The following is a 19,017-nucleotide window of genomic DNA, read 5'->3' as shown; positions in this document are numbered from 1 at the left end:
TGGCTGCTGGAGAGGATGATGGCAGAGGAATGCTCAGTGTCCCTCCAGTGCCCTGTATCCCTCAGTGTCCCCCTGCCATCATCCTCTCCAGCAGCCACAGCCCGCACAGCTCTGGGAGTCAGGTCGTGACATCACCATTTTATCCAGGAAGTAAAGCCTTGATGCAGTAGTAAGTGCAGGGGGAAAAAAGCACTTTATAAGCATTTCCAGTAATAAATGTATATAGATAGTTGATTTAACTTTTGGGGGGGCAATACAATCCTTTAATAAAAATTTTCACCGGACTTCTCCTTTAACTGTTAAGAAAATAAAGGCATTGAAATGCTGCTTTACCACATTTTATAATATGGCTTCTAACCTGAAACTTCTGGAATCTCTATCCTGTTATATATTTGCATTTGCTCTGAGGATTCCAGAAATGGTTCTGCTAGACAGCGGAGTCTGTAATAGACGGCAACATCGGAGAGAAAGAGAGGAGAGCTGGAAACTCATGATTTCCACTAGGGGTTTCGGTGACTCACTTGGAGATGGAAGAAAGTATCATATTTCCTTGCAGGCAGTTCTGCTTCATGATTTGTGTTGTGCAAGAATATTTTGTTTGCATCGTGCAGGATAATTAGATTTTGTTTATTATCACACTAACCAAAACCATTCTTATCATTGGCATGTTGGCTAGTATAGTGATACAAACACAGCAGTGGCTGTAGAGTTATCTAGATAAAGACAATTCAAGAGCCGATCATCAGCTGATTTAAACCAGCTTAAAAATCATCGGCTGCCAACTGCGCATTGCTATATGTAGTAGTGTTTTGCCAACAGCTGATGACAGTGTAAAACTAATAAAGTTTATACTTACCTATTCTTCCTCTGGTCTCCTGCAGCCTGTGTTCCCTGCTTAGCCCTGACGCTTCTAGCCCCGTTTCTTCAATGAAAAGCCGCTTAGCCAATCACCGGTTGCGGTGCTGTCTCTTCTCTGACAGTGATTGGCTGAGCAGCCTGTCACTGAAAAGGCGGGGCCAGAAGTGTCAGTGGGGAATACAGGCGAAAAGCTGCAGGACACCGGGAGAGAATAGGTAAGTATACACATATATCCAGTCCTTGCTGCATGATAATCAAACCATGTATGGGCTGAATGTCGATCTATCTGATTGGCAGTCGACTACTGTCAGGGGTCGGGCCTTGTTCTCTAAGGGCCATATTACAAGAAAACATTATCTGTCTGTGTAGAATTGGGAGGCTCCCATACACATTAGAGAATTAGACAAACCTGCCAATGCCAACTTTTTACTAAGGTTCATGGCTTTATGGGTTTATTCAGGCAACATTTAGGGTGCTTGAGAACCGATTACGAGTTGTCCATAGAATTAACAATCAGCCAATTATGATTTCTTTGGACAATTGTTGTCTTTACCTCAAAGCTCAATAATCTGCCGAATCAGGCTGATCGATCTGTGTAATTGGGCTCTAAGAGATGAGAAGCTGCCAAAGCTGTTTTGTTGCAGCTTAACTTTCCCTTCCCCCTTCTTTGATAACACATGAATAGTGATAGTGATGAATAGTGATAGTGTGAACAGAGTTTTAGTACAGATATCTTTTTTTCCTCAGGTTACAGATGTAGCCTGTGTTAACTTGATGATGCGTTTAACTCAACTTTCTAATTGACCTAACATACCTCTCTGACACAATTGTTGCGCCAGTTAATTCTGGCTACATCTGTATGTTCCAACTTCGGGATCATGATTATTATTTGCGGCCGTCGATATTATCAGACGGGGTCCCCTCCTTTCCCCGCTCTGATTCCGTAGTGGGAACATATGCTAAATGTTGGTCTATTCTTGAGTTAAGTAATATTTAAATCAGAGTATTTAATGCTCCTAGCTTAATTTCCCACATAACTCCTTTATGTTATTGTCACACGTTCTGGTTTTTAATTGCAATTAAACAAAACAAAGCCAGGAATTGATCTGAAAAGTGTACCTGTCATTTCAAAATAATTTTGGCATGACATAGAGACATGTCAAAAGTTTTTATCGGTCTAGGTCTGAGTGTTCACACCCATATCAATGGGGATAACAAGTGGGGAGAAGACTACGCTATGCGTGGTCCTCTATCGGCTTTGTGTCACCCGATGAGCCTGACTTTTTTTACTGACACAGAGTGGGGAGTCGACGGCACAGCAGTGCGGTCCTCTCTCCGCTCGTTCTCATGATCAGTACAGGTCTGAACATTCGGACCTGGACCGATGAAAACTTTAGACATGTTTCTATGACATGTCAAAAGTTTTTCTTTTAAATGACAGTGACGCTTTAACAGGACACTCATAACTTATCTGTAGAATAGGTGATGAGTGTAGGACCTCACCCTCATACCCCACAGGGACCGTCGCTGATAATGAGATCAGAGGTCACGTGTCCTTCCAAATTCTCTGTACACACTGCTGATATATTCAAATTATTAACCCCCAGAAAACTAACCGAGCAGATAGGTGATGAGGGCCCATCATAGGAAAACCCTGTTAAGGCCTTAATATCCCCTTGTACTATAACACTATAGTATAATGCATGGCTAGGGACTGTGAGTAGAGTTCTCCAGAATGCTGCGGACGTGTGAATGTGCCCTGAAACCTTACATGTTGTGAATGAGAATATGGATCCTGAATACAGTGCGGAGAGCAGTTACACAAGAAGGTGCTCTTTACCTTTTGAAAGCAAATGTGGCCCTCTTATGGCAAACCTGTTTTATGCTTGAAGTAAGCTTGATATACTGTATACAGTAGTAACTCACTCGCTGTCTTTTTTTTACAGCAAAAGAAGAATCAGAAGCTCCCACTTCAGGTATGTTTTTCTGGGTAATTTTAAAATGACATTACTACTAGTTTTGTATTGTTACAGAAGTGTTTCCCCTACAACCTACTGGTGCCAGTGTTCAGGTCCCCAACAGCACCTCTACAGGTTAATTGAAGCATTACACATTTTATATCTAAATTAAAGGGGTAGTGCGGCGGTAAACAATTATTCACAGAATAACACACATTACAAAGTTATACAACTTTGTAATGTATGTTATGTCTGTGAATGGCCCCCTTCCCCGTGTCCCACCACCCCCACCCGTGTACCCGGAAGTGTGGTGCGCTATACATACCTGTAACGTGCCGACTCGTCTCCGATCTTCAGTCTGCAATGTCGTCTTCGGACGGCCCGGCCGAATTCCTCCGAGCGTCCTGAGTGCCGGCCGCCCTCTTCAGCGTCATCGGCTGCTCAGCCGCGATTGGCTGAGCATAACTGTGCTCAGCCAATCAAGGCTGCACTCAGCATATCCTAATAGAGTCTTATTATCTAAAGCAGTCAACCCCTTTAGGAAAACATCTTCAGTAATTCCAATTCTATTATTTATTAACTAGTCTGAGAACTAATAAAAACATATCTGTGCAATTGGCTATCTACTTACGGGCCCCGAAGAGATTTGTATAAGTTTTATCAAACAGGTCGGACAGTGAATCTACCTTCTTACAATATGGACTTGCTTCCCATATGTTAAAGTTATATTTTGATGCTTTATTTGCAATGCAACAGTTGATATAGCTATTGCGATTAACCTCTCTAAGCCAGATTGGAATGAATCCCTATGAGTTAAGGCAATATCACACTGCATGATTTTCTGGGGGAAGTGAGCACCGACTTGTCAGTTCAACACTCTCTTCCCCTTCATTCCCCAACCACTGCCTGTGCTATTACAGGAGAAGGACGGGCCACTGAACGATCATTAGATTGTTCAGGCTGCCCATTGAAGTCAGCGGCGGTCTGCTGCCACCCCTCCTATTACACGGATCAAAAAGTAGCAGTCCATCACTGACATAATGTTTATCTTTCAGCATGTTCAAAGACCACAATCAGCCGACATTGTGCATGTTGGCTGATCAATGCCTTTCAACAAGCGCTATTATACAGTCATTTAGTGTAATAGGGCCGTTAGTTTGCAGAATAAGGCTATGTTCACACTACGTATATTTCAGTCAGTATTGTGGTCCTCATATTGCAACCAAAAGCAGGAGTGGATTAAAAACACAAAGGATCTGTTCACACAATGTTGAAATTGAGTGGATCGCTGCCATTTAATGGCAAATATTTGGTGTTATTTTAGAACAACAGCTGTTATATTGAAATAGTGGCAGTTATTTACTGTTATATGGCGGCCATCCACTCAATTTCAACATTGTGTGAACAGATCCTTTCTGTGTTTTTAATCCACTCCTGGTTTTGGTTGCAATACTGACTGAAATATACTGACTGAAATATACGTAGTGTGAACGCAGCCTAAAATGGTAAAGCCTTGAGTTAGCATTCTAACGCGGCATTGAAAATCTTGGGCTTGCTAAGTTTTAATAGCTGATTGTAACGTTTTTTTCCCCTTTTCCTTTTTTCTTTACTGCCTGCTTTACTAATCATCTGGCTTTGTCATCTTTATCATCTACAGCCATAAAAAAAGGTGGACATATGTTCTTTACTGTCCCCATACAGTAGCTTAGCCTGAGGTATACTATTTAACCCTGGATTTGGTACACTCCTTATACTAGTGTATGGGTGCCTGCTGTATCAAATAATATATCACATCAACTTGTAGATGTAAGATATATGACTATGTTATACCTCAGGCTATGGGCACTACAGTATATACAGTCCTACAGAAAATCTATATCTTTATAAAGGCAAATGATACATTCTAACAATTTTAAATACAGTCTTAGGCTATGTTCACACTACGTATATGTCCGGCCGCATATTTATCGCGGCCGGACATATACGTGTAAAACTCCGGCAGGGATTTACGCAAGTTGCGGCCGCCTATGTACGGTCCAGAAACTTACGCCCCTAAGCTACGTACGCTTCCCGAGCGGCGTACGTAGCGATCTGACAGCGGTCTTTTACTTGGATATCTTCGGCTAGCCCCGGACACCCCACAGAACGTTTTGGATCGGCAAATCAAAGTGTAAAAATGAAGAAATCACCACTCTGTACGGGACCGCATGTTACGCTATGGGCGTAAGTTACAGCATTTCCGTCCCGAAACAATGGTCTGGTTCATTTTTTACGGCACCGCATACGATCCGGGCGTAAGTTTGTACGTAGTGTGAACTGTGCAGCCGTAGATCGTATACTTTCCATTGTACGCAAACTATGTAAGTCTCCGGCCGCTTATTCACGGAGCGCGCTACGGCTGGAAACTTACGTAGTGTGAACATAGCCTTAAACTTTTTGATTATGGTTACCCAATGGCAAATTCAGTTGTAACTTGTATGCCCATCACACTGTCTGTAATAAATAATAAAGACTTCTTAACATTCTGCTTTCTTACTGGGGGTGGACTGGTACATTTTGACTTTTTTCTGCAGAGGAAGCTGCCAGAACAAAGGATCAGCGATCAGATGCCATACCAAACTGATCCCCAGACCTGCAGTAACAAAGGGCCATTTTAATTGATCATAATCCAAATGCATCAGTAGGAAACTAAGGGGGCACTCACGCGTTCCTTTCACGGTCCGTATATATAAACAATGTGCTTTGGGATGGAATTTGGAGCTCCGGGCAACATGATTCGTTATGATGCCGGGAGCTCTGAATCAGGTTAAATCTTTGATGTACTGACACAGCCACATAATAAATCAAGATGCTGGGAGTGCCATGATTCCAATCTGTAGCATATTGTCCGTATATATGGACCATGCACGGACACATGTAAATGCTCTCTTACTGGACAGGTTTACATTTTTATCACAAAGGACTGTCACCAAAATTGTACCATAAACCTTAATCAGCTGTCAATTCTTCTGCAGAAAAAACAATTGGTTTATAATATGATTTGGATCAGGAAAATCAGTAGAATTATACATGTATACAGTGAATGTATGATGCCTAACTCCTCTCCGAACCTGTGATGCTACTTTTAACTCCATATAAAACCCATAGGAAGAAGACAAGTAATTTGTTTGGTACGGTTACTTACGCACTGAAGTGCTTGCAGTCCATGGTGGTTACTAGTAGTATTTATCTCTTAAAGGTGCCCATACACTTTCAATAATTGCAGTGGTGGCAGCTATCTCTCCTGGCTTCCCTATGGGGGGAGGGGGTGGAAGCTATGGTACTGGCTTCTACCTCCCAGCACCACAGGATTGGGAGTTGTAAATCCTTTATACCTGAACCTTCTCTTCACTGCCATCATCTGTTGGAGAGGTCGGGAGACCCCCATACAACTTATAGGGGGAGATTTATCAAAGGGTGTAAAATTTAGACTGGTGCAAACTGCCCACAGCAACCAATCACAGCTCAGCTTTAGGCAGTGCTGAAAGGAAAGCTGAGCTGTGATTGGTTGCTGTGGGCAGTTTGCACCAGTCTAAATTTTACACCCATTGATAAATCTCCCCCATAGTGTCAGCCAACTTTAGTATTAAGTGTATGGGTAACTTCATTCTACAGGGATAAAATATACATGGACTGCCTGACCCTACAGAGATGCGGTTACCTTAGTGGGAAAAAACTTTGTAAGGTGCTTAACCTTACAAATCAGCTCCTATATCTCAGCTGCCTAAATACCTGTGAAGCTAGTGGGGAAGCGTGGGCATTGTGGATAAGTACAGTTAGAGTTGTAGTTCAGGTTTTGAATGGAGTTACGCTTTATAATTGTTGGTTTCTAACAAGAATCTTTGTCTATATCCATTGACATTTGTCTTCAGTTTACTGTTTGTGAACATCTTGCAGGGTGTTGGCTTTGGACTGCAATCCGTTTTTATTGAGGCTCTTTCCTATACGTAATGGTTACTCTTAGAATATTTTGGAGACTTTGTATAACACCACTGAACATTATTACGCTCTAAGGCTGGGTTCACACTACGTATATTTCAGTCAGTATTGTGGTCCAGTATTGTGTATCCAGTATTGCAACCAAAACCAGGAGTGGATTGAAAACACAAAAAGGATCTGTTCACACAATGTTGAAATTGAGTGGATGGCCGCCATATAACGGTAAATAACGGCCATTATTTCAATACAACAGCCGTTGTTTTAAAATAACAGCAAATATTTGCCATTAAATGGCGGCCATTCACTCAATTTCAACATTGTGTGAACAGAGCCTTTCTGTGTTTTCAATCCACTCCTGGTTTTGGTTGCAATATGAGGACCACAATACTGACTGAAATATACGTAGTGTGAACCCAGCCTAAAACATATGTCATGTGCTTCTGCATTCTTATTCTACCTCCCTAAATTTCTTCAAAAGTTTTCCTTGCTGCTAATCATGAGTTACAAAAAAACAGGGAGATGTAGAATATGTGAAGTTTAGAAGCAAAATACAAGAATGATAAAGGGAACCTGTCCGACTGGCCCATCAGCTTGGGTATAAGAAGAGATCTATCAGTTAAAGGGGTTATCTAACACATGGCCACTTTCTTCCAGAGACAGCACCACTCTTGTCTCCATTTTAAATGTGGTTTGCAATTAAGCTCCATTTACTTAAATGGAACTGAGCAGCAAAACCCCACCCAAACTGGAGATAAGAGTGGTGCTGTCTCTGGAAGAAAGTGGCCATGTTTTTGTAGTGCTGGATAACCCCTTTAAGGCTGGTAGGGTAGAACAAAGCTGCTGGGGACAGCCCAATTACCTCTGGTTCAGGCTGCATGAAAATGGGGTTTTAAGGGCAAAATCTATGGGTGACCTACCCACAGAACAGGTCATCAATTTCAGATCGGTGGAGTGCCTATACTCTAATGATCAGTTATTTTTCAGCGTTGCCATATACAATTAAATGGAGTAGGACAGCTCAATATGGTTTGTAGTGGCCAATCTGGGTACTACAGCTCAGTTCTTATTCACTTCAATGGGAGCTGAACTACACTAACCAAGCTTTAGGGGTTATCCAGTGTGGGAGCACTTTTTGGGGGGGACCGGGGAGGAGGTGGCTGAAATAAAAGACGTCCACTCACCTCCCCGGTTCGAGCGGCGGGTCACTCATCGCGGCGCTCCGGTCCCCGGTTCCCGGCCGCTTCCTGGTGTCTGACGCCGCCCGAGACGCTACGTCTCAGGGCCGCTCAGCCACTCAGTGAAGGAGGCGGGATCCGTTTGAAGTCCGCTCGGATCCCGGCTCCTTCACTGAGTGGCTGAGAGGCTTCTCCTCCGCTCCGTCTTCATCCAGCGGTCCCAGCCTGTAATTGGCTGAGCAGTCTTACAGCTCAGTCAGGCGGCACCGAAGCTGCTGCTGCGCGTGGGACCGGGATGAAGACGGAGCGGAGGAGAAGCCCTGCTAGGTAATGTATGCTGCTTGAATCGTCAGTCGCCCGTCAGCGCATCGCTATTAGGCGCAGCAATGCGGGGTGGGTGACCGATGATTTTAGGTTTGGGCCTAAATAAACCATCAGACGATGACACGATTATTGGCTAATTGTTTTCTCCATTCCACAGAGCGATAATCGGCCGATTATTGCTCCGTGGAATAGGCCCCTTAGAGTGTAAGCCATCATCGGAATTTGGGTAAGACAAACTACCATGGAGAAACTACAGGGCAAAATATGGCCAAAGGTTTTCTACAGCTCTTATGGTCTGTTTATTAAATAGTAATACACTTATCAGAAGTAAAAACTAAATAATCACTGAATTCTATGATAAACAATTATTTTAACCTGATAAAAGCAAATAAACTGAGATCAGAAATGAAACCTCACCATCAGGTATAGTGCAGCAGGGCAATAACTAAGTCAAACATAATGAATGTAAGGTAAAATAGATAAAAGCAAAGTTTCTTTTATAACTCTGCATGGCTGCGATTTAAAAGCCTCCGTTGACGTATGCTCAAAGCCCCTACTTCATCTAGCATTCTTCTTGCGTTCAAAAACGGAACCCTAGACCCTTCTATAAGTCATTGGTGTCCTGACTGATCGATCAGAACATATGAACGTATGAACATAACCTTAAAAATACTCATGATACAGTGCCTAAGTGGCTGCCTGGGCACCCAACAGGTGGTTTCCTGAACTTCCACTAAGAGTATTGTTTAAAGGGGAACCCAGATGCTAATTAGGGCAAACCCCCTTCTGGCTGATTGTCTTAGAGGTATCACAATCGTGCAGCAATGGAAATGTCGAAAGGAGCTGCATGTATGGACATTCAGGCTGGAGGAATCATGAATAGCGTAGCACCAGCATCATAATTCACTTCTAAATGCTGGATAAGCAGAAGTCTTGTAGGTGCTCATTTTTAAAGGGGTTATCCAGTGCTAAAAAAACATGGCCACTTTCTTTTAGAGACAACACGACTCTTGTCTCCAGTTCAGGTGCAGTTAGCAATTAAGCTCCATTCACTTCAATGGAACTGAGCAGCAAAACCCTGCCCAAGCTGGAGACAAGAGTGGGTCTGTCTCTGGAAGAAAATGGCCATGTTATTGTAGCCCTGGATAACCCCTTTAAAGGGGTACTCCAGGGAAAGTTTTCTTTCCAGTCTCACAAAGTAAGGAATTATCCAATTCAGGAAAGGTTTTCTACATGGATTTGCTACTGCTCTGGGCACAAACAGAGGTAGCAGCAGAGAGCACCATGTCAGACTGGAAAAGAATACACCACTTCCTGCAGGACATACAGCTGCTAATAAGTACTGGAAGACTTGAGATTTTTAAAGAAGTCATTTACATATCTATATAAATTTCTGATAAAAAAAAAAACATTTTCTTTTCTCAGGAGTACCCCTTTAGGGTGCGTTCACACCTACAGGATCTGCAGCAGATCTGCAGCAGATTTGATGCTGTGTTCAGTTATTTAAATGAAATCTGCTGCAGAAAATCAGCTGCAGATCCTGTAGGTGTGAACGCACCATTAAGGGTCTGTTTTAGCAGACTTGCTCCTGATCAGTGATGATCAGAGAAGAGCGGGTGCATTTAGGATATGTTCACACATAGCACTTCATTTGCTCTGTTTTGCCGTGAATTGCACAATTAGAGGTAAAATATAAATATTTTTTTTTGCAACAATTTTTATAAAATTGTGTCAAAAATAGCAATATTTTACCACAGTTGTGCAATTTGCAGCTAAATACCACTAATTAATGGTATGTGTGAACATTGCCTTAAGAACAAACCATGTGACTCCATCAATCCTCATTATGGGTGCCTTCACGCACACTGGATCCGCAGCAGATTTCACGCAGTGTCAGTGTATCCCTATGAGAATACATACTCGTAGCAGGATTGACATCCCGCTGCGTGTATGTAAGTTAACCCCCAGCTGACTGGAGCATACATCACCTTCTCCCCGCTATGGCTTGCTTCAGGGGTTCCCAGCTTCTGCTCGTCCCACTCAGCCAATCAGTGGCTGCCTTGCTGGGCAGGAAGTCCTGCCGAGAACCCCCAAGCAAGCCAGAGCGGGGAGCAGGTGATGTACGCTCAGGCCGGGGGGGTATTAACTTACATACAAGCAGCGGGATGTCAATCCCACTGCGAATATGTATTCTCATAGGGATGCACTGACACTGGATCCGCAGTGCATCCGGGGTGTGTGAAGGCGCCCTAACAGTAATTATGCCAAATAAATAATCTGCAGGAAATATTTTCAATCATTAACTAATCTATAAAATTAATCTAATAAATCTAATAATTTCCTTTTTTATCCTTCTATGAAACAGGTCAGATCAACAATAACAATCACATGTTTCACAAAAGATCTAAAAGAGGTAAAACTAAACCTGTGCTGCCTAATTGTGTTCTACTAATTATAGTTAAGCTGATTTAATTATCTGACTGCTTCTTTCTTCCACTCTTGCCGCAGAGAATACACTTTCCTCGGCTTAAACTCTCAGATTAATAACAGTGCCTGTACAGCTGGGTTCACACTCCCCTAATACAGATGTATTGTTACATTAGTATTATGGCCACGAGTCCCAACACTGCAAACAGGCCAGGATTTGGGGCTGTAATAATAACAACATATAGCCACGTTCACACAGGGTAAGAAAACAGCCGTTATTTGACACAGCCATGTCGAAAATTGGCTGTTGTCTTACATGTGTCTCCCGGCCAATACAGCAGTATCAGCTGGGTGAACTTTAATTGGAATGCGGCACATTCGGGTGTGGCCGCATTCCAATCAGCTATAGAACACAATGTTAGGTATGGCCGGAAGCTGTACATTACATTGTGTGCACAGCCTATATTGTGTGGACGCAGTTCAATGAATAGCACTAGCGCAAAATAGATATGTCAGTTTCCTGTGCGGCCGCAGTGTATACACTTTGGCCGTTGTTTCATACAAGTTAATGTAATGCCATTAGTGTTTGGTGTTGATATCTACAACGGCCAAACGTGGCCTAAAAGTACTTATTAGGTTGGTGTGAACCCAGCCTTAAAAGGGGTTGTCCAGCGAAAATCTTTTTCTTTCATCAGAAAGTTATATAGATTTGTAATTTACTATTATTAAAAAATCTCAAGTGTTCCCATATTTATTAGTGACTATATGTCATACAGAAAGTGTTTTCAGTCTGATACTGCTCTCTGCTGTCTCGGCCAGAGATGTCAGTAGAGAGCACTGACTGAAAATAAAACTTTCCCTGTATGACATAAAGTAACTAATAAATATGGAAAGACTTGAGATTTTTTAATAGAAGTAAATTACAAATCTATATGACTTTCTGACACCAGTTGATTTGAAAGAAAAAGATTTTCACTGGACAACCCCTTTAAGGAAATCTAGCATTGAAAAACTGAGACTGTGGAGTGGTAGAAAAGCTGCCAAAATCTAACATATATCCTAAGCATATTTTTTAAAGAGTCTATTCAGCGCTACAAAAACATTGCTACTTTCTTCCAGATACAGCACAACTCTTGTCTCCAGTTTGGGTACAATGACACTGAGAAAAAAAGAGGTGGACATTCCGAGTGGAATCCCCGCCGCGGACTCCGCTCGGAATTCCGCCTGCCTCACTGTCTCAATGTTATGTGTAGGGCCTCTCCGCTGCTCTTTGCTCAAAGAATTTACAAGTCAATTTTTTGAGCTGAGAGCAGAGGAGAGTGGAGGCACTCTATACTTAACCTCATTCCACCGGCGCACTGTAAATTAACGTCGCTGCAACCTATGCCTGATGCTGCAGCAACATTAATTTACGATCCAGGATAATGTCCATTGGGGCTCTGCGAAGTAATCGCAGAGCCCCAATGGTAGCCATGGAAACTGGTTTCCTGGCTACGGAGGACGGCGGGGGACGGGGGGAAGGCTGGGCGCGTGGGGCATGCACCATTGACATCTGCCCCCTCCCGTCTCTCCCCTGCCGCTGTCACAAAATTGTAACAGCGGCAGGGGACAGAGGAGAGGGAGTAGACACAGGGACATCAGCTTATGGGATCATTATGATCCCATAAGCTGATGTCCTAAAACAACCTGGGCATTGAGGAATCAATGACCCCAGGTCGTGAAAGGGTTAACTTATTAAGGCAGTGAGGCAGAGTGGAGTCTGCAGCAGGAATTCCACTTGGAATTTCCGCCTCTTGGGTGCAGGTTTTGTAACTCAGTTGCATCAAAGTGAATGGAGCTCAAAAAGGCGTTATCCAGCGCTACAAAAACATGGCTACTTTTCCCCCTCTTGTCTCCAATTCAGGTGTGGTTTGCAATTAAGCTCCATTTACTTCAATGGAACTGAGTTCCAAACCCCACCTAATCTGGAGACAAGAAAGGGAGAAAAGTGGCCATGTTTTTGTAGTGCTGGATAACCCCTTTAATTGCACACCCCACCTGAACTGGAGACAAGAGTGGTGCTGTCTCTGGAAGAAAGTGGCCATGTTTTTGTAGCACTGGATAACCCCTTTAAGTCCAGCTTCAGTAGAAATATAATAAAAACTGATATTCTACTAATGATCAGGAACATAGTAGAAATGTTGTTCTTGCTTTTCAGTACATGGTACTGTACTTGATATGATACAGGTGATATCGTGATCTGGACTCTAAGTACTGTACCAGCCTCCCACGTTATAAGTCATGATTAGAGATGAGCAAACTTAGATTAAGATCGGCCAAACCCAAACCTAATCGCTCTGTCGTTGACTCTCACTGCATGGAAAACATCCCTAGAACTGCCTGGAAAACATGGATACAGCCCTAGGTCTCCTAGGGCTGTACCCATGTTTTCCAGGCGGCCCTACAGCTACATCCACCTTATTCAGGCAGCAGGATTTAATGGTCTAGTGATCAGGATTGGACACATTTACTGTAAATTTGCTCATCTCGTGTCCTGACCTATAACAAATGATACATACATTAAATGTTTTGGAAGTGAATGGTTATAGCGCTGTCGTAAGAAGTCTAAAACATAAACAGGCTTAAACCTTATGATAATATAAAAAAGATAATAATTAACATCATAAACCTAAGGTCATATAAACATTAGAAAGGAATCTTTTTAAGGATAAAATTTCCCAGCAAGATAAGGGACTTCTTTTCTTCCAAGCAGATATCCGTAGGTGCATTCCAGTTTATGTCACCCCACTATGATCTAGGCCCAGCTGGAACGTCACCATTTTCCTCGGTATCAGGTTAACACTCATACTGACAATGAGAAGTTTTATTTTCCCCCAAACACCTTTTGATTACCACGGTAGTGACCATGTAAGCAGCATATAACCTAAAGGCTGCTATCAGGTCTCTGGACACAATGGGGGAGATTTATCAAACATGGTGTAAAGTGAAACTGGCCCAGTTGCCCCTAGCAACCAATCAGATTCCACTTTTCATTCCTCACAGACTCTTTGGAAAATGAAAGGGGGAATCTGATTGGTTGCTAGGGGCAACTGGGCCAGTTTCACTTTGCACCATGTTGGATAAATCTCCAATCTTTGCATGTATTCTCCTTCGCACACATTGGATACCACCTGCTTAGTAATCAGTCCTTGTTTTCTTTTCTCCCTCTGCTCTGGCACATAAATAGTGCAAGAAGCCATGCACCATTGGTTGTGTTGTTGCCACTAGGTTTCTACACCTTAGCTCCCATTGATTCCACTGCGGCTTGTCTGAATAGCTCGGCACTCCTGACGATCACACATTGAAGGCCTACCTTGAGATCAGGGTATCAATGTATAGATTAGATGGATTCCATACACCCATGGCGGTCATAAATGTGATGTGAACAATACCTTCTTTGAACCTCTCTAAATTGAACCTTTTCTCTGCTTTGGCATTGGCCAAGTCAGGGTACATCACTCTCAACGTTTCTCCAGTCCAGGCCTTGTTTTTAGGGTCATAAATGGAGAATTTCCTCAAGACAGAATGGGACAAAATCAAATCTGGTTGAGATGTGTACATACTCATTCAAAAGGATGGTCAATGGAAGAAGTAACTAGTCATTGAAGATTTACTGTGCTTTTCTTGATCAGCATACGCAGGATAAATAAAACAACTTTGCCCTATGGACATTGATTATGATGGACATTAAACTGTGGTGTTAACAAGCATTTTCTGACATGTTTAACAATCTATTTTACTTAGTTGTGTATTGTATTTGTTGTTGTTGTTATTATTAATATTATTATTATATTAATAAATGATTATTTAAGAGGCCGTTATGATTTAGGGTAGCGTCACATGTAACGGATTCGCAGCGGATTTGACGCTGCAAATTCACAGTAAAAATCCACTGCGGATCCCTTGTCCGGCATTTTGAATGAGAATACATACTGGCAGTGGGACTGACATCCCGCTGCGAGTATGTTAATCTCGCCCAGTTAATCCCTCTGCCAGTATGGATTCTCATTCAAAATGCCGGACAAGGGATCCGCAGCGGATTTCACTGTGAATTCGCAGCATAAAATCTGCTGCGGATCCGTTACATGTAAAGCTACCCTTAAAGGGGTTATCCAAGATAAAAACATGTCTGCTTTCTTCCAGAAACAGCACCACTCTTGTTCTCAGTTTACATATAGTATTGCAGCTCAGTTCTATTGAAGTCAATGGAGCCGAGCTAAAATGCCACTGTCTTTGGAATGAAGCCGTTTTTAGAATCCTGGATAACGCTTTTGACTTTTTTGGGTTGAGATGTGGACACAGGAACTTGATGGGAATGTTGATGAGGGAGCTGGGGTGGTTGGCTGACTAGCAGGAAAAGACATAAAATGACAGGCAAAGAGACATTCAAATATGTAGGACCAGTAGGTGAATGGCTGAACGGCGAGGTGGAAGCACCAGGAATAGACTGGATAAGAACCCAGGAAACAACTAGGGATTAGACTTGGAAACAGACACATTGCAGAGTGACTTGAGGCAGATACCACAGAATACAAAATCTGGGAACAAGAACATAGGGTACACTGCACTGACACTCAAACCATATTTATATAGCACATCCTGATAGGCCATCGGGATCATCTACATCATGGGTGTCAAACTGCGGCCCTCCAGCTGTCACATGACTATAATTCCCATCATGCCCAGACAGCTAAAGCTTTGGATTTGGCTGTCCAGGCATCACCTGGAGGGCCGCAGTCTGGAGACCCATGATCTACATAGAACTAAATTTTGCTGATGAAACAGGGTATGAAAGAAACAAATAGTGCGTTTACACAGACAGATTTATCTGACAGATCTTTGAAGCCAAAACCAGGAACAGACTAAAAACAGAGAACAGGTCATAAAGGAAAGACTGGGATCCATCCTCTTTTTAAATCCATTCCTGGCTTTGGCTTCCAAAATCTGTCAGATAAATCTTTCTGTGTAAACGCACCCAAACAAGCTAAAGTTTAACTTTAAATAAACAGTGTTAGGGTCCATTTACACAGAAAGATTATCTGACAGATTATCTGCCAAAGATTTGAAGCCAAAGCCAGAAACAGACTATAAACAGAGATCAGGTCATAAAGGAAAGCCTGAGATTTCTCCTCTTTTCAAATCCATTCCTGGCTTTGGCTTCAAATCTTTGGCAGATAATCTGTCAGATAATCTTTCTGTGTAAAAGGACCTTTAATATTTTTAATTCCAAAGATTTTTATTGAATTTTGTATCACAATACATACAAACAATAAACATACACCACCTTATTGGCAAACTGAGATGGGTTACATAGTCTGAAAGATTCAGCCTATGTTCACACTACTTATGAGACCGGCCGTTCCGTGACCCCGGCCGAGTCACAGAACGGCCGGTCTCTGGCCGGATCATCTCGGCCGCTACTTAAGTACCGGCCGGAAAGAGCTTACCATAGCCTACAGAGCCTACTTTCTGCGGCCGCTCGCTTCACTGTGTGAACTGACAGGGCTTTCTGCGGCCGGAATTCACTGAATTCCGGCTGCAGAAAACTGACATGTCAGTTTTTTCCGGCGGCGTATGGGATCCCGGCTGGAGCGTATACGATGTGTGTACGCTCCGGCCGGGATCACATTGCAAATAAGGCATTGTTCCACGGCCGTAGTTTTACGTTGTGTGAACATAGCCTCACACTGTAAGTAAGAGATTCCGACATAATAAAGTTACAAAACAAAAATCTTTGGTAAACTCTTAGGGCGGGTTCACACTACGGAATTCTTGCGGACAATGTCCGTGGAATTCTGTCAGCTGTCCGCCCGCACGGGCATGCGCTTTTCCGCCGGCTCCATAGACACCATTCTATGGGCCGGCGTATTCCGCGATCCACTGAAAGAAGTGACATGTCAGTTCTTTCAGCGTATAGCGGAATACGCCGGACCATAGAATGGTGTCTATGGGGCCGGCGGAAAGGCGCCCAGATGTGCGGGCGGACAGCTGACGGAATTCCGCGGACATTTTCCACGAGAATTCCTCAGTCTGAACCCACCCTAATGGTGCATTTACAGAGAGAGATTTATTTGACAGATTTTGGAAGCCAAAGCCAAGAATGGATTAGAAACACAGGAGAAATCTCAGTCTTTCCTTTATGACCTGATCCCTCCTGGCTTTGGCTTAAAAAATCTGTCAGATAAATCTGTGTGTGTAAACGCACCATGAGTAAACAGTCCATCATAGCCGGGTCACATCAGATATAAGGTATGGGGTTACATTAGGGTATGGAGGTGATCATTGGGAGTGAAATTTGCTGTTCACTGGTGATAATCTTTTGAACAGTGTTTTGTTTTTTAATCATTTTACACTGAGCATTTTATCACAGCAGGTGTGCCATGTTAGCGAATGGTCTGCATTTTTAGAGCTTGCTTTGTTGTTTTGTTGTATGTGTGAAAAGGCAACTGCCACCTTCTTGAATAGGAAATGTTTTATTAGGATATCTTTTAAGTAAATCCTCACCAGTCACTGATTCTTTCCTTGAGTCCTATCCATATGGTTTTATGAAAGTTAGATGTTCATGCAGCTTCTAACCGACATGATAAATTCAACCAATTCTCTGTTGTAAGGAACCCCAAAGAAGACAACCTCATCTTTCCATAGTCATATACTGAGTGGGTTTGAGATTAACAGTACATTTGTTCATGTTTCTTTTAAGGAATATAATACATTCATAGAATTTTCTTTTTTAGAAGCTATAGGTGGACTACCCGTTACTGGACCGAAAGGTAAATCTTTTTTTTTTTAAGTACTGTTTGATCCCTATGTAAATACAAGTCATTCTAATGTGCCATGCAACAGTTCACCTGTCTATGATTGCTTTATATTGCTACAAGTTTACCTGCTTCATGCACAGTAAATAGATTGTAGCAAATTGAACCCCTGGTTTTAAAGGAAAACTATCAGCAGGTTAGTGTGTATGGACCCGCTGATAACTCTTGGTAGCCCCCTACCTCCTTTATTTAGTGCTGCCCTACTAAGTCCTGACTTCTTTGAGAAATCTGATCCGGTAAAATATGTTAATCAGGTCTATAGGTGCACCAGGTGCGTCCCCCCCCCCCCCCCCCCCCCCCCCACCACCACCCCCCCCCCCCACCACCACCAGTGCAACGTTCACCAGTGCACCCATCTTTCGTCCTTCTCTCTGTGAGCGCTCAGATGGCCTGGGATACACTGGACTTCCTGTTCTCTGACTGTTTCCTGTTTTGAGGAAAAAAAACCTCAGAAAACAGGAAGTGTCTTGTTTACCATGATAACTAAAAAAAAACCCCAATGAATGTAAATTGCAAACTTGCTTTATATCACATCTACTGTTGATTTAGATTTTGAAACTTATAAAGACAGTAACACTTTAATAACATGTACAAAAACGCTAATGATAGATGAACTATGGATTTTACACCAGCAGTACCTCTCTTACTGGCCACATGTTAATATTTTTGCTTTTTAAATATTTGTTTGTTTTCTGCAGCCACAACTAATCCCTCCAGTACCTCTCCTCTTAATTCAACAACAAAAAGCCCCACTACAGGTATGTAGGTCAAACACTGCTATGTTTTTAAAGGCCCTCTGGTTTCATTAAAGGGTTATTGCCTTTACAAACTATTATAACATATTTCCAGAACTGGGGCCCTCCTCTCTGTAATCCAATCCATAGGAGTTACGGAAACAGCTTCTTCAGGCGGGAAAGTGTCTGGGGACCTCTGTTCTGGAGAAAGCTGAGGGCCCCAGAGGTGGGATGTGTCATAAATGTGATGGCAGTACCCCTTTAAGGGTATGTTAATAAGTAAAATTTTTGCAGATTTCATCACTTTTTTACAGAAAGAAAAATCTGTGTTTTTTTATTTTTGCTATGGTTTTGCAATACAAATACAGGCCTGGAGTTACTAAAACTATCTGAAGTTATGGTCACACATACTGAATTTACAGATTTAACCAATGTAAATAAATAGCTGATATTCACAGCATAAAATCCACAGCAGATTAAAAGGAACCGGTCACCAAGACATTGCTATGATACTTTGATATGTATCTTTGTGGGTAAAGATTCAGTATAAATTTAGCATGGAAACATCACAGATTTCAATTAATAAATTTCAAGTTATACTGAAACTTTTCCCATAAAGATATATAACAGTCTGCTCAGCTCCTTTAACTATATAACATGGTGCCAATAGCTTAGGTAGCATTTTTATGGTGACGGGTTCCCTTTAAGT

General features: G+C 42.4%; 1 protein-coding gene across 1 annotated transcript in view; it reads left to right on the top strand.

Annotated features, from left to right (window-relative positions):
- The window catches only part of ADGRG2 (adhesion G protein-coupled receptor G2), a 102,742-nt gene that overhangs the window by 32,859 nt on the left and 50,866 nt on the right, over window positions 1-19,017 (top strand). Inside the window, exons 4-7 of the mRNA XM_069946218.1 lie at window positions 2,805-2,834; window positions 10,659-10,706; window positions 17,494-17,529; window positions 18,273-18,332. Of these exons, the coding sequence (XP_069802319.1) occupies window positions 2,805-2,834; window positions 10,659-10,706; window positions 17,494-17,529; window positions 18,273-18,332 (174 nt within the window). The remainder of the gene's footprint in view (window positions 1-2,804; window positions 2,835-10,658; window positions 10,707-17,493; window positions 17,530-18,272; window positions 18,333-19,017) is intronic.

This window comes from Dendropsophus ebraccatus, chromosome 11, assembly GCF_027789765.1.
Source record: "Dendropsophus ebraccatus isolate aDenEbr1 chromosome 11, aDenEbr1.pat, whole genome shotgun sequence".
Lineage (NCBI taxonomy): Eukaryota > Metazoa > Chordata > Amphibia > Anura > Hylidae > Dendropsophus > Dendropsophus ebraccatus.
The sequence above is the reverse complement of the archived record's forward strand: the minus strand, read 5'-3'. Positions and strand labels throughout refer to the sequence as shown.